Raw genomic sequence first — 22,738 nt, 5'->3', positions numbered from 1 at the left:
TAAGCAGATGGCTGTCACTTTGGTGAATGAGTTTTTAACAATGAAATATGGTCTGTATATGTGTTTAAATTCCTGTCTGTTTTCTGTCTGTTAACTGCAGAGTTCAATGTGAGCAGTTTCTGCAGAGAGTGGGGACCTCTGTCCTACTCCAGAATGAAGATCCTACGATTGGAGGGAAACAGAATGTCCTACCAACAGCTGCCATCAAACTGGGCCTTTTGCCTGCGAGTGCTTGAAAGTATTTACATCTGATCCACTCTCTGAATATTCAACAATGTATGTTACTGGCCAACTTCATCTAGAAAGAAAACAACCTAAGATTGTTCTTTTGTTAGCCAACTCATCACTTGTGAAGTCAAACAACTCAGCTACAGCTGTAAGACTTTAATTAATTATGTCTTCAATATGGAGATACACACCCAGCCACTGAAGGAGAAACCAACCTTTAAAAATGTCAAAGCTTGAACGTGTGCACTAAACCAGTGTTTTATCATAATGCCAAAAGTCCTGATAAAAACATTTCTCATACCACCATTGCATTCCTTTGGCAGGACAGCTTTGATTTTCACATCATGTGTCTCTATCTCTTTCTCATTCCATCTTTTCCAAGTTTTGTCTCACCAGGGTAAAACATCTGTGTGTTATTACCGAACAGGAACTGTGACAAACCCTCTAATTTCTGACTATGAATAATGTGCTCTGGTTAAACTGAGCTATGTTAGGCTGAAAACGAAACTCAGTAGATTTGTCATGAGAGAATCTGACTCAATTATCTGCAGTGTCAAACAGCCATACTAATCCATACATGGAATATACAAATGTTCTGACAAAACGATTGAAAATCTTCACATTTAATAAAGCCCTTTTTGCAAAATATAATTCAATTAAACTTTGATTTGAAAGTTGATGTCTATCATCCTAAAAAGTGATATTTGGCTTTGTGCGCACAATTCCCTTGAAGTTCGTCTTCCACAAGCCGCTATCTTGACATCTGTGAGTGCTAACAATAGTCACGTTTTGCCGACATGGCAACTTTCTTGATCAATTTAGCCAGTTTTGGAGCTAGTGCTGCTAGCTACTTTATTGGAAAAGAGTTGGCAACTCTGGGCTGTGTTTTTCTATTGAATACTTCCAAAATCTCTCAATCTTGCTGGTTTTTCCAGGGTTGTCGACCCAAGCTGAAACTTGTCAATATCTGAAATACAAGCAATCTAGAGACAACAGTTATTCACACTACACCTTTTTTTCATGGAAAATGTAATCAAAAATGTAATCATACAATTAGTGTAGAGTAAATATTTACGATAGAAAACCAGAATATTTGAAACGTTACCAACCTCTTAAATGGAGATTATCCTCGTCGTCAGGAAGGCTTACAATAGACAATGTTAGATTAAACCTTATTTCCACACAGTGTTTTACATATAGCTAAGTTATCTACTGTATTAAAAAGTTGCTTTCTAATATCCATAGTGTAGAAACACCGTTACATGTGTTCAGAGTTAAATTCAGAAATTGGAAGAAGCAAATACAGTGAGATCCTGATTACCAGCAGCAAATATTTCTGTACTGTACTATTGTTGTTTCCTTGACCTTTTACTTTAACGGTGCATTAAAGGATTTCTACCTTGGCTGACTTTTAGTGTGTGTGAAAAATGTCTGGACTTTGTTTTTCAAGCCTGCATTTTGTCTTGATTTCCTCTCATAGTTTATTAAAGGAATCGTCCAACAGACTGAGGAGCTCTGATACCGTGAAGAGACAAAAGTAGTAGCTTCATAAAAACTATGGTTGTTTCTTTTTTTAGTAACCTGCAAACAGAATCCAACTCACTTTTTATTTAACTGTATTGACCACATATTTCACTACTGACTTTGTGTGAGAGTTTGATTTGAAACCTTAAGTATAAGACAGAAACTGAATTCATATTATGATTACTACAGGTAATATCTACAGGTAATTTATGAATCAGCTTTAAAGATGTGTTTTGTAAAATGTACTTTTCCTGTAAAGACACCAAACAATACTTTGGTATTGGCAATCAACTCTTACCAAGAACTACTCAAAGTAAGTGTTTTGATGGTCTGATTAGACTTGCATATATGTAGACCATCACTACCAGAGTCTCTAACACATAGTTCCTTTGAGGGACAAGAATTCCCCATAAAAGTATTTGTATGCTTTTTCCAATGACGACCAGCTTGCAGTCTGTTGGGTACATATGAAGTCATGATGAGCCATAGTTAAAATATGTTACTAAGGTAGCTTGAGAGGCTAGTTGTTTCCCCTTCTTTGCAGTCTTTATGCTAAGCTTAGCTAACTGACTAACTTTATATAAAGCACAGGTATGAGAGCGATATCCACTTAACTCTCTGCAAGAAATCAAAACGTATCATTTACTATGTGACCTTTATGGAGGTCAGCGCTACATTAAAATAACTTTTTACCGGTTAATGCTCTGACCATTGCCTTGTTATTGCCATTCTCCTTTATAAAAGAGATATTTATAAAGGAGAACATGAATAATTAGATAGTCCTGATGGGCACCTTGCATGATAGAAAAGCACTATATAAGTAAAAGGCCATGACAAACTATTTTCTTCTTTCATTTTCTTTACTGGACTGTATGGTCGTCCTCGCACACTTAAACCACACTCCTGCTCCATTCTTCCCTTTCAAAGCCATATAAAGCATTGTGATCAAATATGAGAAACAGATATATCAGCAGTAACACTATTGCATGAAAACACATTTGAAATACACAATCGGTTTTAATGGACCCTCAGTGTATCCCAACCAGTTAAGAAGACACAGATGTAGGTTTTCAGGAATTGCAAGCTGGCCGCGAGAGCTAGAAGGGCCAAAGCATTGAAGGGCCAGATGATGAGATCACAGTGGACCGAACAACTGATTAAATGAACTGCAGGGCATTAAGGTGTTCATTGTCCTATATAGCAGATATCTAATGCCATTGTTTCCATCGCTACTTCCAAGCTCACTGATTTGGTCAGCTAAGACGATCTAAATAAAGTGGAAAAATGCTAAATGGATTGAAACATCGCAAAAGAGCAGCTTCAATTTGTTTATTATTGTGAAGTATTTCTAATCTGGTTTCAAGCCTGAGATAATACAAGTTATTTTCCATGGAATTTGGATTGTAAGAAAGATAGTAATTCATCTTAGTTTACAACTTACAAAGCGTCTTATAAAGCGTCATAGTCAGGGGGATTATTTTTGCAGCCATTTAAAGACAGAAAAACACTGACTCATTAAAGCTCTGGCCATTCCTCTCCTCTGAACTAAACTCTTCCTTGGAAACCATGAGTCAAAACAAACTGCACTGAAGCTCCCTGCAGTGTCATAACAGCAAGATAGAGATACTCAGGACCCCTCACAGATCACATCCCTCTGCACACAGACTCTCCTTTAGTACAGGTTAGATATGAACTGGTCCAACCACCTGTCTGTATTTATTCTCTGTTTTAAAAACTGAATTAACACTCTATATAGAAAGATTCAGAAGTCTGGGACCTGGGTTATGAGAGACTAGCTGTTATGTATTTTTACTTTGTAATTTTTTTATTTATTTGTCTCGTTGTTTTGATTTTACAGCCAGCTACTTTTTATTTGTATTTATGCTTAGTGGTACTTTTATCAACTAATGATCCAGATTTCTCCCTCAGGAGTTGATAGACTTGTTTAGCTTTTTGTACAGTAAACATCTCTCAAATCATATTTACACTCACGTATTGAAAACCACCTTTGTACACAGTCTGGCAGTGACTTTGCTTTAGCTCTGTACATTGTTTGCATTATTTTATAATATACCATATATCATTCAATGTCATGAGATGAGGTTTGACAAACAATGGATTTGTATGCTCATAGTAACCAGCCTTATTCATGATACGTATTGCTCGTTTTTGTAACAAGACTTTTGAATTTATGAATGTTTTATAGGTTGATCCCACACCTCCACACAATAAGATATATATGGAAGTTTCCAAAAACCATGAATTTTGTTTTCTTTATATTAAAAGATAATGTATTAACATGAAACCAAGATTTGATAATGTCTAGCTCCTTTTCAATTGCAAACAAAGTTCCTTCAAACATTTTCCTGAGCAAAAGGACACATTTTAATAATTTAGTAACATTACAAATATTGTTAATATAAAGTATAAAAAGTATGTATTGGACCAATCACTGATCCCTGTGGTACTCTGCAGGTGACCTTCCTAAGTCCCTTTCCATGTCATTAACTTGCACATACTGCTGCCTATTTTCCAAGTAGCCTTTCAGCCAAGAGTGAGCTATCCCTCGTATGCCTTACTTCTCCAATTTTCTCAATAATTTACAGTGATATATCAAAAGCATTCTGGAGGTCAACGTAAGTCAATCTTGTGTTTGCTTCTTGTCCTCAAGGGGCCCAAAAGCATAAATTAATGCTGACTTCAGTAAATACCACCATCAGAGAATTTTGTTCCAATTACTTGACAGAGATCATTTTAATGTTTCTGCTGGTGTTTTAACAAACTTAACTTGAATTGCCAAGCTAATGTTCAATTCAATTCAGTTTATTTTATATAGCCCAATATCACAAATTACGAATTTGCCTTTGTGTACAGATTGTAAAGCTAATAATGTTAACTTTAATGCTAACATTGTGTTTGAGAAGGTTGATCTTAGCAATAATAGCTAATCCTTACGTGTCTTCATAGATAACAGACAAATATTATTGGACTTTGTTCTATTGTGCCTTTGTAACAAAAATGTAACCAGATTGGCAAATGTTAGCAGTTCTGTCTCAATTAATCCTAATATTGGCAGATACATTTAGAGATTTGAGGTTACTGACCTGCAAGCATTGTCTGGTTTGTGTGTTTTCTGTTGCTGATCATAACTTGTAAAGCCCTCTGAGGCAAATTTGTAATTTGTGATATTGGGCTATACAAAATAAACTGAATTGAATAACTGATTTCAGGTCTGGTTGGCAGGTCAAGTTGTTCCAGTGGATGCAGGTCACTAAATGGGAAAATAATGTGATGTTTTTTGGGGTTAGCTTTGAGGATTGAAATGCAAGATGCGTCAATGCCTTGATTTCTGCATAACATTTCTTTTCAAATATATGTTCAACAAATAAGTCTCAACCAAAACTATTGGACAGGCTGAGTAATGTGCAAAGAGGCTCGGACCTCCCAGCTATGTGAAGAGTCTGTTTGAGTCGCGGAGAAATCATCTAGAAATCCAAGGCAGAGGTCTACGGTACATGTGGTTTTGGCTAAATGACTGAGGAAGCCGTTGGATTCACTTACCTATATTTACAGCCTCCAGCCCTCTCATTACACAAACGGTGACTGTGGCTCAGTGGTGAGCAAGGTCGTCCTTCAATCAGAGGATCAGCGGTTTGATCCCCGGCTCCGCTAGTCCATTTCAATGTGTCCTTGGGCACTTATCCCCAAATTGATCCCGTAGTTGTGCGAATGTGTGTGAATGTTAGTTAGTCCTGATGAGCATGTGGCACCTTGCTGAAAACCATATTTATTTTGTTATTGTCATATTACATATATTAAATGCGTTCTCTGGATTTAACCCATCCTTAGGAGCAGTGGGCTGCTGTGGGCGGTTCAGTGTCTTGCTCCAGGACACTTCGACATGCAAACGATGGGGAGAGTGGGGATCGAACCGGGTACCATGGTCTCAAGATGACCACTCTCCTCCATGAGCTACAGCCGCCCACCATGAGCTCCACCCATCAATGTATGTATGAATGGGTGTGAATGGGTGAATAATGACAAGTAGTTAAAGCGCTTTCAGTGATCGGAAGACTAGAAAACCAAACACACACAGACACAGAATGCTGATGTTGCTGTATTGTATTTCTATTTCACAGTCATCAACATACAGTCCAGTAATAATACGTCATTGCAAAAGAGAGAAGGCCCATGTTTTTGTTACTTATGGCAGCAATCAACTTTTGAACACAATTTCAGAAATAATGATGTCCACAAGCTTACAGTGATGAGCCATAAATAAAGCAGGGGACACATCATCTTCATATAATCTTCTGTTCTTGAGACAACTGACTTTAGCCAAAGAAATGAGCAATAAACCTTTTTGGAGGAAATGCCTAATCTAGCTTTTACTTTTGAGATATTTAACACTGGAGAGCTAAAGAGGATTTGGGTGGATTGTCTTACTTAAAAGCTATGTTTGCAGAGTTTTGTCATATGCTGAAAAGTTTGACATAATTTTTCTGAGTTTTTCTCATAATGCAATTTAATTAGTTGTCGTTTTCCTTCAACGTTTTCATTAGCTTGCTGACTAATTAAGTGAGGTGTGGGTGGGTAAGGGAGTCTCCTCAGAGTGTTTAAAGGTGAAAGATGTGGAGCTGAATGTCCAGATTGAATGCTGTATGTGTGGACGATGCTTGAATGTTATAGAGTCTGTATCACACATTCCATATTTAACTGAGTACCAACAGAGCCTCATATGTGAAACACATGCAGCTTACTCAATGCAATATGGATACTTGCAAACACACGCACTGCTGTGAAGCAAAACAATTGTAATCTAAAAGAGTCCATCTGGATAATTGCCCTTACTCTTCCCTGGTCTCTAAGTTAACCCATGGAACTAGATAAGGGGACAGACGTTGAGCCTTTTTTCCAGTGGCCACTTGTGGTATCGCAGCAGAAAATGTCCCAAAAAGCATTTTTGGCTTGTGTCGCAGAAACCAATTTGAGTATGTTGCCAGGTGTTTATAATTCTATCTGTGGTTAGATTTAGTCACTGCAATTGCGCAGCCGTGCAAGCTGTAACAAGACTTTACAGGAGTAGTTGAGATCATAAGCTAGAAGATGGATGTGGTCAGAGCAAGGGCGCCTTGCAAGTAAGCAATTGGAAGGGAAGAGGCCATTGGACCCCCTCACAATATGTCCCTCATCTAATTTGATGTCGCAGCTAGTGTGATCCCATCGCAAGATGGCCTCTTGTTATTTTTAAAGCCTACATCCATCATGGATTTGAAATACCAATTTGCTACCAGACCCCAAGATGACACTGTGGTGGCTAGGGCGTGGTTAGGCTCAGCTGCATTTGATCAGGGGTAATGTGTCTTGCCCCTATATCATGTGTGTGTTGGAGATGGAGCATGGGACCGGCAGAGCAGGATCAAAAAAAAAAAAAACTGCTCGCCTATAAGGGTTTATAGGCAAGCAGTTCTTATTGGGCTTAATATGTGAAGGTTTACCTTCAGGGCATGCTTGTTACAGACACATATTAAGCCAAAGAGAACTGCTCGCCTATAAGGGTTTATAGGCAAGCAGTTCTTATTGGGCTTAATATGTGAAGGTTTACCTTCAGGGCATGCAGCCCACTAAATATGTCGGTAGTGTTTCCCTGCTGGGAATGCCTGGGAGTTTCTGCTCGGCCCATCAACTTTACATTGTGATGACGTCACACATTCTTAAATCACTTTTCTCTGCAATAACGGGAGTAACCACTGAGAACATTTGGGAGAAAGCCAGAACTGCGCAGCATATCCACATAATATGACGTGCGCGTTCAGCCTTTCTCCCAATTTAGATCGTTGAACCACATATAAAAACAGTTCTTACAAATATTGGGAGCTTTTTTTAAATTAAACGCATGGAAAGCATGTACTGTATATTTATTGCAGTTTACTAATTTATACAATAGTAAAAAACAATAAATAAAAGTCCATTCTTTGGATGGCAGATAAATGCAAAGTGTGCACAAATTGATGGATAAATATGAGTTGATGGTCACAGGCTGCACAGGGAGGCACCATATTACATTACACAGGGTACTCAACCTCAAGCAGAAAACCTGAGACACTCTTTAAAGATGCCATTGTGGCTTGTGCAACAATTTGAAAGGGAAAATGTATGATTATAAGCAGAATTAATCAATTGTAAGATTCAAGTAGGTAGGATTTTTTTTCCAGACAGTGACATTAAAAAGTATTACTAACAAGAAGTAGTAAGAAAGGAAAATCAGGTGAACCTCATTGAACAAACTCACAAGTCAAAGCTGAAGTCAAGAGCATTTGACAACGTATATCATACTCCAGGGCTTTCTGTCAATATCTGGAAATCCGGGTAGCTGACACAGATTTGTCAGTTGCTGCGCTCACTAAATGCGGGGCTACTTGTGGTTCCTAGAGTCCTAAAAAGTAGGATGGGAGCCAGAACCTTCAGTTATCAAGCTCCTCTTTTATGGAACCAGCTTCCACTTTCAGTCCGGGAGGCAGACAGTCACCACATTTAAGAGTAGACTTAAGACTTTCCTGTTTAATAGCGCTTAAAGTTAGGGCTGAACCAGGTTTGCCCCTGGTCCAGCCCCTTGATATGCTGCTATAGGCTTAAAGGCTGCTGGGGGATATTTTAGGATACACTGAGCTCCTATCTCCTCTTCTCTCTATCCTTATGGATGAATTTACATCTCTCTATTGCACATTACTAACTCTACTTCCTCCCCTAAGTCTTTGTGACTTCACGTCTCATAGGGTCCATTGGACCTGGCTGTGTCTGAAGCTGGTCCTGACTCTTTGCCCCTGCTTCCTGCATCCAGCCCCTGGCCTGGACCTGGCCTCCTTCCCAATGGCCCTGCCTCCTTCTATGTGCCTCCTGCCTCAAAGGCTTGGCCTCTTTCGCGATGCCTCCTGGCTCCGTGGCCCTGCTGATGCCCCCTCCTCGCTTTCTCCTTGTTTCATGGATGGGTAAATCTGGATCGTGGTCCATGCCTACTCATTATTCATACATTTCTGTCATATTCATTGAATGTGTTCTAACTCTGTAACGCTGTTCATTCTGTACACATGATATCTATTGCTTCTGTCCATTCGGGGAGAGAGATCCTCCTCTGTTGCTCTCCCAAAGGTTTCTTCGCTTTTGTCTCTGCGAAAAGGTTTTTTCTGTTTTTTTGGGGACTTTTTCCTGATCCGATGTGAGGTCCTGGTACACATATACCTACATATAATGATTGCAATTTCTTAAACCATATTAAACCACAAGACATTGCTGTTAATTAGCAGCTATTTCCAATGATGTAATTCCCTTCAGGCAGCACAAAATATAAACTTTTACAGAGAAATGAGAGGAGGTGAGTCATTAAATAGGATTTTTTCACCCTCTCTTAAATGGTAGAGGAGAAGATGACAAAGCAACAACCCAAAAGTGACGTATTTGTTATAATAGCTCATTTCTCTCTGTGTATCACAGTATTTGTTGACGTAACCATCCTTTCCTTTTTGGAACAAGTCTTGACCAGATGTTTGGCCCAGCTGCAGTCAATAACCAAAACATGGTGACTAAGTGAAGAGGAGACAAGAGTGCAATTAGGAGAATTGATAAATAGAAATAAGAAAGCGAGAGAAAGTAGAAGGAGGCACACGCATGTATATGTGAGTTTAAAACTGTTCCCCACATATGTTTGCATCATTATACTTCGGCTGCAGCTCAGTCTCCAGGAATGCAGGACACCAAACACATGTCCACCTCCAAACCCCTAGTGACATATAAACACACACAGGTTTTACACTTTGTTAATCACACAGCCCCACTTCCTGAAAGACCCCTCCACAACTCTCATGCTTTAGCTGAACCTCAGTCTTCAGACTTTTTGAGTTTACTGATGCTGGAATAGAAGAATGCCCCTCATGTATATTCAACTGACACAGAAGGGATGCCGACAAATCAGCGGAGGGATGCTGCTAATGAAAAGCACATGACTGTCTGCAGATATCTCAACAATAGCTGGATGGGTGGGAAACTGAGAAGACATGCAATTACAGTTGGGCTTTCCCTAACAAAGGTTCAGTGTTCACAGCCTTTCTCAAAGACTTATGATATAGAAACAGATGCTTGTGCATACACACAAATATGTAAACACTCATGCACCCTTTTCTATTTGAGAAAAACACGATTGTGCTATGCTGCAAAAGAACAAAGATGAAAACAAACTGTGACACAGTTCAGACACATGAAAGCCTTGAGCCAAGCAGAGGGGGAGAAAGAACCACTGTGACCTTCCAAGGGGAAAAAGCCAGGGAATAAACCCAATAGGCAGGCTTGTCCACCAAAGGAGAGAGAGGGAGAGAGAAGAAGAGAGAGGGAGGGGAGGGTTAGGGACAGAGAGAAACAGAGGAAGAGGTAGAGAGAAGGAGGGGAAGGAAAAGAGTGAAAGAGACAGAGAAGAAAAGACACACAACTTGACTTGACAAAAGAGGGCAGGTATCAGAGGCAGGTAAGAAACTGTATTGGTTGTTTCCAAGTTTCAGATCATAATCATTAAGATAAGAATTCAGGCAGGAGTGCGTTTGTGTGTGAGAAACAGAGACAGATTGACCACTGTGCGTGTTTGAGGACTAAAAGAGGGAATCTTGGCACAGGCGCAGCTGAGCCATGCTGGTGTGTTTCTATTGAAACGCTGTGCCGTACAAAGTGGTACTCTGTCCTCCAGACAGCCGCCGTGCACTTCGACTCTATTGCTTTTCTCCAATCCTGCAAACTCACTTTGATTTCAGATTTTTATGTCGGTCTGTGAGGACAGCTGCTGCTGCTGCAGGGAAGTTAAAATATGAAGAAACGTACTATTTTGAAAACTCACTGTTGCTCACTTTGGCTGATGGGTCTTTAAGTTGTATCAAAATTATAATTTTTTTCTTAGATTAATTTAACTTGCTCTGAAGTGAAGTCCAGGATTGATGTTAAGGAATATTCTGGAAATGTGAAAATAAAATTACCTTTTTAAAAAAAATCTTAACCCGTGGGGGATCACTGTAATGTGAGAGGGTTGGACATTTAAAAAATCCCTATGTGAAGAGTGTGGAGATTGTAAAAGGAAAACAGCAATTGATCTAGGTCGAGCTGACAGCTGTTCAAAAAACAGTGGTGATCATTTCCAGTTCAAAGGAATGACAGCGCCTGATCTGACAGCAAAAATAAAAAAATTATTGGAACGGTCTCACCGTCATGGACTTTGTTGTAACACAGAGCATTCACAGAGCATTGTTCAACAGCAACTCAAGTTTAATGAGAATTATGGCTTCTTTTTTCATATCTCCTGATACACATGGACATCTCAAGAGCACTTTCACCTGGTGCTCGTATTCGTAGTATTATAATGTTTTGGTAACTAAAATAGATGTATTGTACAGTAACTTATAATAATTATATCTTGGTCTACGTTGTTAAAAAGACACCTTCAGTCATGATAACGTATACATGTTTATTTGTTAGTTATGGCTGACCTTAATGTTCACATTTTTGGAACATACATTATAGATTGAAGATTTGTAGACAGGTTTCAAAATGTATTTCGACCCTGAAAACAGCAGTTGTAAAACATTCCCACCAATAGGTCCATTTAGCAGCCGTTCTGAAGCTTTTGAGTTTGTCAATTTGTCTTTGAATTTTGATTCTACAAAAGTCCATGACAACTTGCTATACAGCTGCGATATAATCAAACGTTCCAGGACAACTAATATTGGACCTTGCATGTGTGACCTGGTGTTTTTTAAAGTAGGATGCAATTAAATGTAACCATATTTTAGGGGTTTGAAGTCCAAATTAAGTAGGCAATAAGTGTTAGGGATAAATTAATTATCTGGTCAATTTGTGAAGATCCCTGACACTGTGTTCTCATACTGATCAGATACTTCGAGGTCCCAAATAACAAATCAATGAGTCAGCCATCTCTAACTTAGCCTCTGTAGTTGTTTGCCTGATCATGACGACAGCAGTATGAGGGGAAGGAGAGCTGATTCTGTTCTGAAACGAGGGGCTGGGAGGCTCTGGGTGGCTGAGAGGGAAAAGGAAGGGCAATGCCAAAGAAAAATTCTAATTTGTTTTTCCAGCCAGAAAGATTATGTCTCTGAGCCTCATTCCTGCCCCGTAATTCAAATGAGATGTTTATCCATTTGGCCAGAGGATTTGCCTAACTGGTGCAAAGTGATTGGAAGCTAATGGTGTGTGGTGTGTGTGTGTGTGTGTGTGTGTGTGTGTGTGTGTGTGTGTGTGTGTGTGTGTGTGTGTGTCAGTTACTCTGCAGACATGGAGGTCATTACATTATTTGCACACATCTGTTGGTCACACTTTTTAATTCAGCAATTACTGAAATTAATCTTGGAAATAGTCAAAACGCTTAGATATGCATCAGATGAATCTGCATACCATCACCGTGCTAAAATATACAACATAGACACTCCTTAATCTAAACAACTAACAATCTTTGACAAAATCTGTTTTTATAACACTAATATATTAAAAACATGAATTGTTCTCTGAAAAGATACCATTAAAATACATGTCAGTTTGAATCTTACTACATGGCTTTACATCTGCTTGCAACTATTATGTATTTACAATGGTTGAAAAGATGCATATTGCTTCCATCATAGTCTCATTGGGATTTAGCCCAGTTTTCTTTGGACCTCTCCCGGGTCAAAGAGCCTAACAGGGCTTCAGTTCCTCCCTCCACATCTCTCCCTTTGGACCAGAACTGACAATAGAGCCTTTATACAAAAACTTTCCTTTCCTTTCCCTCATAATTACTAATTTCCTGTACCAGTATCTTCCCCTCTTCCATTTGGATTTGATTAAATTAAACAACTCACTGCTTGCTTACTTTCTTTCAGAGTTCAGATCAGGAAGCAGAAGCAGAGTTGTAGTCTTCCACCCTTCTCTGCACTTCTATTCGAGCAGTTACCCACCCTTAACCTTAACTCTATAGAGACTGTGTCTGTCCCACGGCCACTTAAATTAATTAAATCAAAAGTAACCAGAAGAGGAGTCATACAAAATAACCTCATACAGGTTAACATCACTATTTCAAAAGTGCAACAAAACAAGAGAATTAAATGTGGACTCCTAAATATTAGATCTGTGTCATCTAAAGCTGTATTAGTAAATGATTTAATATCAGACAATCACATTGATTTATTGTGTCTTACTGCAACCTGGCTGAGCAATGAAGAATATGTCAGCCTAAATGAATCAACTCCTCCAAGTCATATTAATACTCACATTCCTCGAGGCACCGGCCGAGGAGGTGGAGTAGCAGCCATCTTTGACTCAAGCCTATTAATGAATCCTAAACCTAAACTAAACTACAACTCATTTGAAAGCCTTGTTCTTAATCTTTCACATCCAACCTGTAAAACATTACAGACAATCCTATTTGGTATACTGTACCGGCCACCAGGTCCATATTCAGAATTTATATCTGAATTTTCAGAGTGTTTATCAAGTTGTCCTTAAAACTGATAAGGTTATTATTGTAGAAGATTTTAATATCCATGTGGATATTGATAGTGATTGCCTTAGTACTGCATTTATCTCATTGTTGGACTCGATTGGCTTCTGTCAGAGAGTACAGAAACCCACTCACTGCTTTGGCCACACCCTCGACCTTGTTCTTGCATATGGCATTGAGCATTTGGAGGTCTTCCCACAGAACCCTCTTCTGTCAGACCATTACCTCATAACTTTTGAGTTTATACTTCCGGAGTATACACCGTTAGTCAAAAGTTTCTACACCAGATGTCTAACTGACAGTGCTGTAGCTAAATTTAAAGAAGCGATTCCTTCTGCATTTGATTCAATACCACGTCTCAATGTGACGGAGGACTCCTGTGCTAACTTTAGTCCGTCCCAGATTGATCATCTTGTCGATAGTGCTACAGGCTCACTGAGAATGACACTAGACTCGATAGCCCCACTGAAGAAAAAGACAGTGAGGCAAAGGAGGTTTGCTCCCTGGTATAACCCTCAGACCCGCGAACTAAAGCAAACATCACGAAAGCATATGGCGTTCCACCAATCTGGAAGAATCACGCTTAGTTTGGCGAGATAGTCTTAAAACATATAAAAAGGCTCTCCGTAATGCCAGAGCAGCCTATTACTCATCAGTAATAGAGAAAAATAAGAACAACCCCAGGGTTCTCTTTAGCACTGTAGCCAGGCTGACAGAAAGTCACAGCTCTGTGGAGCCGTGTATTCCTATAGACCTCAGTAGTAATGACTTCATGAACTTCTTCAATGAAAAGATTTTAACTATTAGAGGCAAGATTGATGATCTCTTGCCCTCAACTACTGCCGATCTGTCATCAAGAGGAGTGGCCTTGGAAACGGCTGTATGCCCTGGTGTATATTTGGATAGCTTTTCTCCCATTAACCTAGACCAATTGTCCTCAACGGTTTCTACTTCTAAACCGTCTACCTGTCTCTTGGACCCCATCCCAACGAGGCTGCTTAAAGACGTGTTGCCTTTAATTGGCACCTCTCTGCTGGATATTGTTAATGTGTCTTTGCTAACAGGGCATGTACCACATTCCTTCAAAGTAGCTGTAATTAAACCTCTCCTGAAAAAGCCCACTCTTAATCCAGAGGTGTTGGCTAACTACAGACCAATCTCTAACCGTCCCTTCCTCTCTAAGATCCTTGAGAAAGTAGTCGCAAATCAGTTGTGCGACTTCCTACATCAGAATAGTTTATTTGAGGAGTTTCAGTCAGGATTTAGAAAGCACCACAGCACAGAGACAGCACTGGTGAAAATTACAAATGACCTCCTAATTGCATCAGATAAAGGACTCATCTCCGTACTGGTATTATTAGACCTTAGTGCTGCGTTCGACACCATTGATCATGGCATCCTATTACAGAGACTGGATCAGTCGATTGGCATTTCAGGTACCGCACTAAGTTGGTTTAAATCCTATTTATCAGATCGATCTCAATTTGTATTTGTAAACGATGAAGCCTCAATGACCACCAACGTTAATCACGGAGTTCCACAAGGTTCTGTGCTTGGACCAATTTTATTTACCTTATATATGCTTCCTTTGGGCAATATTATCAGGAAACACTGCATAAACTCTCATTGCTATGCAGACGATACTCAATTATATCTATCGATCAAACCAGAGGAGACCAACCAGCTCGCTAAAATTCAAGAATGTCTTAAAGACATAAAAACATGGATGACCTGCAACTTCCTGATGTTAAACTCAGACAAAACTGAAGTTATTTTACTGGGCCCTGAACACCTCAGAGATCAATTATCTGGTGATGTGGTTTCTGTAGATGGCATTTCCCTGGCATCCAACACCACTGTAAAGAATCTCGGCATTATCTTTGACCGAGACTTGTCCTTTAACTCGCATGTTAAGCAAATCTCAAGGACTGCATTTTTTCATCTACGTAACAAGAAAAAAAAAAAGAAGAAAAGAGATCACATTACTCCTGTATTAGCTGCTCTGCACTGGCTCCCTGTAAAATCAAGAATCACATTTAAAATTCTTCTCCTCACCTACAAAGCCTTGATTGGTGATGCACCATCATATCTTAAGGAGCTTGTAGTACCATATTGCCCCACTAGAGAGCTGCGCTCACTAAATGCGGGGCTACTTGTGGTTCCTAGAGTCCTAAAAAGTAGGATGGGAGCAAGAGCCTTCAGTTATCAAGCTCCTCTTTTATGGAACCAGCTTCCACTTTCAGTCCGGGAGGCAGACAGTCACCTCATTTAAGAATAGACTTAAGACTTTCCTCTTTAATAGTGCTTATAGTTAGGGCTGAATCAGGTTTGCCCTGGTCCAGCCCCTTGATATGCTGCTATAGGCTTATAGGCTGCTGGGGGATGTTTTAGGATACACTGCGCACCTATCTCCTCTTCTCTCTCTCCTTATGGATGAATTTACATCTCTCCATTGCACCTTATTAACTCTGCTTCCTCCCCGGAGTCGTTGTGACTTCACGTCTCATAGGGCCCATTGGACCTGGAGGTGTCTGATGCCTGTTGAGCCGGCCTCCCGCGTTGGCCCTGCTGATGCGCCCCGCCCCCCCTCCTCTCTACCTCCTTCTGTTTCATGGATTGGAGTTCCATTCATACATTGTCATATTCATGTAATGTGTTTATGTAACTTTGTAAATGCTGTTCATTCTGTACACATGACATCTATTGCTTCTGTCCATCCGGGGAGAGGGATCCTCCTCTGTTGCTCTCCTGAAGGTTTCTTCCCTTTTTTCCCTGTCAAAGGTTATTTTTGGGGAGTTTTTCCTGATCCGATCTGAGGTCCTGGGACGGGGATGTCGTATGTGTACAGATTGTAAAGCCCTCTGAGGCAAATTTGTAATTTGTGATATTGGGCTATATAAAATAAACTGAATTGAATTTCTTTCTCACTCACTCTTGTATTACCAAGCCACAAACTCCATCTTAACATTTATATAAACTGGAATAACATATGAATTTATGTCAGTTTTACATTATGACAATGCCTATTCACAGATGATTGATTCGCAAACCTTTTCAGCTCACTACAAAGTTTGTATGAAAACTCTTTGGTGTTCATATTTTACTTATTTTCAGCTCCACAGGACACGGATGTCATGCATAGCAACATTTTCACTTTTATAAGAGCAGCATCAGGTGGCAATATTTGTTCAAAAGTCATGTTGGTTAACAATAGTACAGTCTAAGTGTTTTCATGGCCGAGATCCAAACCTGTTCTATGTTTATCTAGATACTACTTGGTCAGCACAACCCTGAAAACTCCCATTGAAAATAGGAACAAGCCAAAGGCAAATAAACAATTGCTTACTGAAGTATTGTAATCAGAGATCTGCACTGAGCCTCTAAATTCCTGCTAATCAGAAGGCAGGTTTGTACACACTTGAGAGGCAGCACTGACCCAGAGCTCCCACACAGAGCAAGAAATTTAAAAAAAGTGGCAATGTATGATGTTAAACTTTCTGTGTGGTGGGGATGAGCTCACTGCAATGGCTTACCAGCAGAACTAAAATGACTGTTGTGGGGAGGTTTCTATCTCCATGTAAGTATGAATAAAGTAGAGTCTACAAATCAACTATCTCTGTTTCGTATTCTGTCATAGGACGATGAAGGCCGGCGTGGGACTCTTCTCTGCATTAGCTCTGTTCTTACTGATGGGGGCAGTGTTCACCCAGAGACCTCGGCAAAAGAAGCCCACCAGGCGCCCAGTCACTACCAGGAAGCCTTCTGTCCCCAAGCCTGCTGTGCTGGCACAGCCAGAGCCCCAGGAGCCAACAGACTTCCCCCCTCCCATCCTGGGCCCACCTTCTATCTTTCCTGACTGCCCCCGAGAGTGTTTATGCTCCCCGAGCCATCCCAATGCTCTCAATTGTGAGAACCGCAACATCCGTGCAATCCCTGTCATTCCATCTAGAACCCACTACTTGTACCTGCAGAACAACTACATCTCAGAAGTGACTGCAGAGCCGTTCCTCAACGCCACTGAGATCCGCTGGGTTAATTTGGCAAATAACCGCATTCACCGAATAGACAAAAAGGTCATAAAGTTTCCTCAATGAATATTCATGAATACAAATGTACATGAATCTAAATATGTTTTCTCTACACCTATCTCTTGTGTAGGTGTTTGAGAAGATCCCAGCACTGCTATACCTGTATGTGCAACATAACCACCTGAAAGAGGTCCCTTCTGGTCTCCCAGAAAGTCTAGAACAACTCCGCCTAAGTAGAAATCGTATTTCTAAGATCCCTGCTGGTGCCTTCAACAAGATGGGGAACCTGACACTGCTCGACCTGTACCACAACAAGGTACCTTTGTTTACTCTGCGGTTTAAGTATGAGCAGGGTCAGCAACCTGTATGAATTTCTGGAGCAAATATGAGTGTATAATGACTTTTCTTTCAGCTGAGTGACAGCGGCCTGGAAAAGAACATATTTAAGGACCTAAAGAGCCTCATGCAGCTCAATCTGGCTCACAACGTCCTGAAAAAGATGCCTGCTGGCATACCTAATAGCCTCATACAGCTTTTCCTGGATAGGAATAGCATAGATGACATCCCAAAGCAAGTACACAGTGCCCACTTTGTCACATAGCTGATGAACACACATGTATACATGCATTATTATTATTCTTACAATTGTTATAGTTGTTCTTCTCATCATTGTTCAGAGACTACTTCAAAGGCTTGAAACACCTGGCGTTTGTGAGGCTAAATTACAACCAGCTGAGTAATAAAGGACTTCCTAAGTATGTATTCAACATTACCACCTTGCTGGACCTGCAACTGGCCCACAACCAGATTGTTTCTGTTCCTCTCTTCAACGGTCACCTGGAGCACCTGCACCTAAACCACAACTCCATTGAGAGTAAGTAGTCTTAGCAGCAATCTGCACCATCTTGAAGGTGCTCAATACGGAATTCTAAACATATCTATTCAGAGACAATGCAACTTCATTCTATGCTCAGATTGACATTATGTATTTACATTGTAAATAGTTTACAGCTAAAGTAATAGTCTCAATCCCACATGAAGAACCTTCATGGATTTGTGAGAGGTATGTCAATGTCTATGGGATAGAAGGCATTTGATAGCCATGAGGCTGTGTCTCTGGAGGTCAAGCAGCTCATCCGCTAAAATAAACAGTTCCAAGTTTAAATATCTGGATTTATAATGGCAGTCTTGCTGCTGTTCGTTTTCTGAAAGCTTTTAAGATACATTATTTGATGTGTGTAAATGGTGTCAAGTTAATTATAAATGTAATTAGAATAAAATCCCCTAAAACTATAGAAGTGGTATTAACATTCAATAACATTGCAAATGCTCCTGCTTTTGGACTAATACAGGATTATCTTATTTTATATATTATTATTTAACTCACATTCAAATGTGTTTCGAAGAAATAGGTCTGAAGTATTGAGGTTGAAAGATTGTAGTAGTTCCAATGCCATCTATCATATGGTAAATGGTAGTAAGCATATGCTTAATCGGTTTCATGATCCTTGGAAACTATACCCTGAAAGGGATCCCTGTTCCAAAAAGGTTTGGGAACCCCTACAGACTGATAAGGGAATGAGCTGTACTGCCCTAACAGGTGAAACTAAATCAACAGAAGTGTAAGAGTTGTCAAGCACAGTTTGCACACATCCTACACAGTCCTGAGAAGAAGTCTAATCAGGTAGATGAAGGGAAACCCACTCTATGGGGGCCTCAACAAACAAAGGCAATATTGTTCTGATTTTAAGATTGAGTTATAGACTGCTCCAATGAGATCTTTCTAACAAGAAACATATTATCAAACAAACACCATCAAGACATATCAAGCTCTGATTGACATCACATTTCAGCAAAACTATAAGAAAACATTTTCACATCTGGAATAGTTTTTACTGAGTCAGTTGTCTTGAACTGCTCCATTACATGTATTAATGTCTAATGAAACCTAACCATAATCTTAAATCACTTCACTTTACTAATCAATAAGTGTAATGTGAAACACGTCACTCAGCAGGATCAACCCACAGAGAATTATGACAGGACTCTGCATGTAGAAGAAGCTTAGTGTCTTTGTTTACCCTGTCAAGCAAGAATATCTTTAAAAACCACTGCACACTATGTGCAACACCAAAGACTGAAAGTTAGTTACCATAAAGTTGAACATCTAGCATATTAAAAAAGGTTGTTTTTTTAGAAGTTAGTGGAGACTAAAAAGAGAGTATTGAATATTGTACTTACATTTCTCAGGTGGCCAGGAACACGACTCTAAATGAATGCTAATGTCACTCGATGCCCAGTAAATTGTAAATAATCAAGTAACAGATGATATGAAATGATGAAGGCTCAGCGTCTTTGGCGCTTGGACTCTGCGGGGAGATTTGCAATTGAGGGCCGACTGCCCCGATCAGCAACGAGATAGATCCCCCCGTGGAGTCCAGACCTGGTGGTGGCTGATGAGCTGATGGAATGATGAGTTGATGAAGCTGATGGATCCGTGGAGACTGGGCGGAGATGGGGAGGTGGAGGGGTGCGTAACAGCAGCATGAAAGAACTGAAGGTAGGGAGACAGTCATGTTTAAATGAGACAGCAGCAAGATGATTGGCTAGCCGTGTCATTGTTTCCGTGTGCTTATTGGATAGAGGGGATCAGCTGATCTGCGCAGCTGGTGTCATGATTGACGGTGCAGGACGATGACAGCAAGTAAACAATGCGTGAGCATGCGTGAGGAATGATTGGCAGGAATGTGAGGAATAGATGCGGGCTGAGGGGTACTGTCTTCCTGTCTGAACTTGCGCTAGAGCTCCATTTGTTTATCACTGCTATTCTACATCCCCCATCTTTTTACTTACTGATTTAGGTATTTTTGTGTCTTTGGACTCCGTTTTAGAAAGTGCTAACAAGATAACATTATTTGTATTATAAGCAAGTTTTATAATCCTATTCAATTGACAGATTTGTTTGTTCTTGCTTGTTTGAAGGAAAGCAACATTTGAGGACTAGACACTTATGAGTGTGTGTTTTCCTGGCAGGCATTAATGGCACCCAGATCTGTCCATACAGCCTGCAGGCCGACCAGAGCGATCTCAGCCTGATGCCCAGACTAAGGTATGTCACACTATGTCATAACTTGGCACTCAACAATACAAACTGCAGTGGCACCCTTTGACAGGAAGTAAATTGGAACAAGCTAATTATTCAGAAACAAATTAGTTAAGCACCCATTCTGTTGCTTCAGGTACCTGCGTTTGGATGGAAATCATCTGAGCCCCCCCATCCCTCTGGATGTCATCATGTGCTTCAGACACCTCCACTCCATTGTCATTTAGGAAAACCCTGCCTAAAGGCCTGAGGTTATGCACGCACGCATGCACACACGCACACAAACAACAAACACATAGTATACACACACACAAATGCACAGTGTGCACTGTGTGCAAACTGAAATAAAGGCAAAGCATGCTCTGTGAAAAACAAAGTATATCCAACCATACATAGACCTACTGTGGAACTGCATTATTGAAAGAGGGACAAGTACATTTTAAAAACTGTAAAGCTTTGGTAGTTCAACTTACATTGTTGTACATCAATTTTTGTTGATAGTGATACAATGCAAAACAAACTAGAATGAGTAAAGCCTGAAAATACAGGTACATTGATAGATATGCTACACATATGGAGGGTAGTTATGTTTACTAGCAGATGTAACCAGAGTAGAGCTGCCATCAAGAGCAACAAACAGACCTGCAGTGGATGTCAGAAGAACCAGTATAAAACATAACTACCATGTAGTTGAGACTGTCCCAAATGTGCATGTGATTTTCAAAGTACTCCATGTAAAAATATCATTTTATTCTTTTCATTCTAAGACCTCTGTATATTATTCTTCTGTATAAAGAAGCTTTGTAAAGATAGTGGAAAATAAAAATGTTGTCTTTCATCATTTGATTGCATTTGATTATTTGAGATCTTCATCAGTGGACACCAGCACAACTTATGTCAGAGTAATTTTTGACTTGTAGGATGATTGTACTGTACTGCACTGCAAGGCTAACGTTACTGTTACTTTGCCCACTGCATTAAATTACAGCATTTGTCTGGGTTTTTTTAAGACAGTAAAATGTGGTTTCTGTAAAAGCGATTGTGACTCAATCTCAGAAAAATATAACATACTTTATATGAAAGTAGTAAAATTGCATCATAACAGAAATATCTTAGACCAAGTGGGGATATATTCTGCAGCTGTTGAAGCAGTGCCACAGACTTGTGAATTGGATCATTGGAGGTTTTTCTATGTTCAAAGGGACTTCTGGTGACCTCTAGTGGTTAGAACCCAGCACAACTCATTCCTGAGCTATGAAGTTCTTGCAATTATGTTTACCTCCTAGTATGGAATCTGGAATTTCTTCACTTCACTATTTATGTTGCTATTATATTTATATATGTTTTCCATTACCACAGGTTATTCTTGTTTTCCATTGTACTTCCCTGGTTAGGATTATTATTTCCACCTTGTCATCAAACCTTAACCTTAACGTTAACCTTGCCAAGTAAGCGGTTGAGCAGGTTCGATAGGTGTTTCCGATTAGGACTTGTCTGACAGGAGTGAAGTCACAGGCTGTGAGAGTGCTCCTCTGGGTAAACGTTATGTGTTGGAGGAGTTTTTATTTCCAGTACAACATACAGTTTAAACAACATTTGAAAGCATATGGTGATCGACCAGAGGTCTATGAGAACACACAAAACAAATTATTGGTGCAGAACACACTCATTGTTCACCCTAAAATAAAAAATCAATTTTAATAGATCATTGGCCAAATGATGCAATGCGTACTTTTTGACAGAGTAATGACGACACTCTAAGAATCTGAGTGACTCAACAAACAATTACATCACTGTCAGCAAAGTTGTTTCTCTATAATGAATACGCCACACATCAAGGAGGAGGAAATATTCAATATTTCCTTTTCCCTTTCTTTCATTCAGGTTTTGAGACAGCAGTTCCTTTAATTGCAACACATTTCCTCCTCCTGTAAAGCAATTAGTGTACTAGTAATATGTGCAGGTGCATGAGTGTGTATGTTTCTGTGCAAGTGCAGTACCTTGTAAAATTCCCCTTACTCCACTATAAGAGGAGGCAGGATGGAGACACAGAGGCACATCTCTCCCAGGACTCTTCTTCTGAATAACATACACACAGGTGAGTCTTAACACAGGTGGTGCTTTTGAAACAAGAAAAGACAGAAGGATAAGAGATTATGGGTGACTGTGGGTCAGTGGTTAGCAGGTCCGTCTTTCAATCAAGGGGTTGGCGTTTCAATCCCTGCCGTAGTCGATGTGTCCTTGAGCAAGACACTTAACCCTGAATTGTTCCCTGTAGCTGTGACTACAGTGGATGAATATAACATGATTGTAAGTTGCTTTGGATCAGCT

General features: G+C 39.9%; 1 protein-coding gene across 1 annotated transcript; it reads left to right on the top strand.

Annotated features, from left to right (window-relative positions):
- The first annotated feature begins 10,200 nt into the window (after nucleotides 1–10,200).
- Nucleotides 10,201–21,245, top strand: prelp (proline/arginine-rich end leucine-rich repeat protein). Its single transcript, XM_034533128.1, has 7 exons — nucleotides 10,201–10,267; nucleotides 16,914–17,349; nucleotides 17,435–17,620; nucleotides 17,717–17,874; nucleotides 17,982–18,178; nucleotides 20,338–20,413; nucleotides 20,544–21,245. Exons 2-7 carry the CDS (start codon nucleotides 16,918–16,920, stop codon nucleotides 20,632–20,634), a joined length of 1,140 nt encoding a protein of 379 aa, XP_034389019.1. The 5' UTR covers nucleotides 10,201–10,267; nucleotides 16,914–16,917; the 3' UTR covers nucleotides 20,635–21,245.
- Nucleotides 21,246–22,738: the final 1,493 nt, after the last annotated feature.

This window comes from Cyclopterus lumpus, chromosome 5 (assembly GCF_009769545.1).
Source record: "Cyclopterus lumpus isolate fCycLum1 chromosome 5, fCycLum1.pri, whole genome shotgun sequence".
NCBI lineage: Eukaryota > Metazoa > Chordata > Actinopteri > Perciformes > Cyclopteridae > Cyclopterus > Cyclopterus lumpus.
The sequence above is the reverse complement of the archived record's forward strand: the minus strand, read 5'-3'. Positions and strand labels throughout refer to the sequence as shown.

Bases quoted from the DNA above. Each gene is read 5' to 3' on its own strand.
- prelp (XM_034533128.1), top strand. From the start codon at position 16,918: ATGAAGGCCGGCGTGGGACTCTTCTCTGCATTAGCTCTGTTCTTACTG. The intron at 17,350-17,434 runs GTCATAAAGTTT...TCTCTTGTGTAG, and splicing joins TTCACCGAATAGACAAAAAG to GTGTTTGAGAAGATCCCAGC. The intron at 18,179-20,337 runs GTAAGTAGTCTT...TTTTCCTGGCAG, and splicing joins AAACCACAACTCCATTGAGA to GCATTAATGGCACCCAGATC.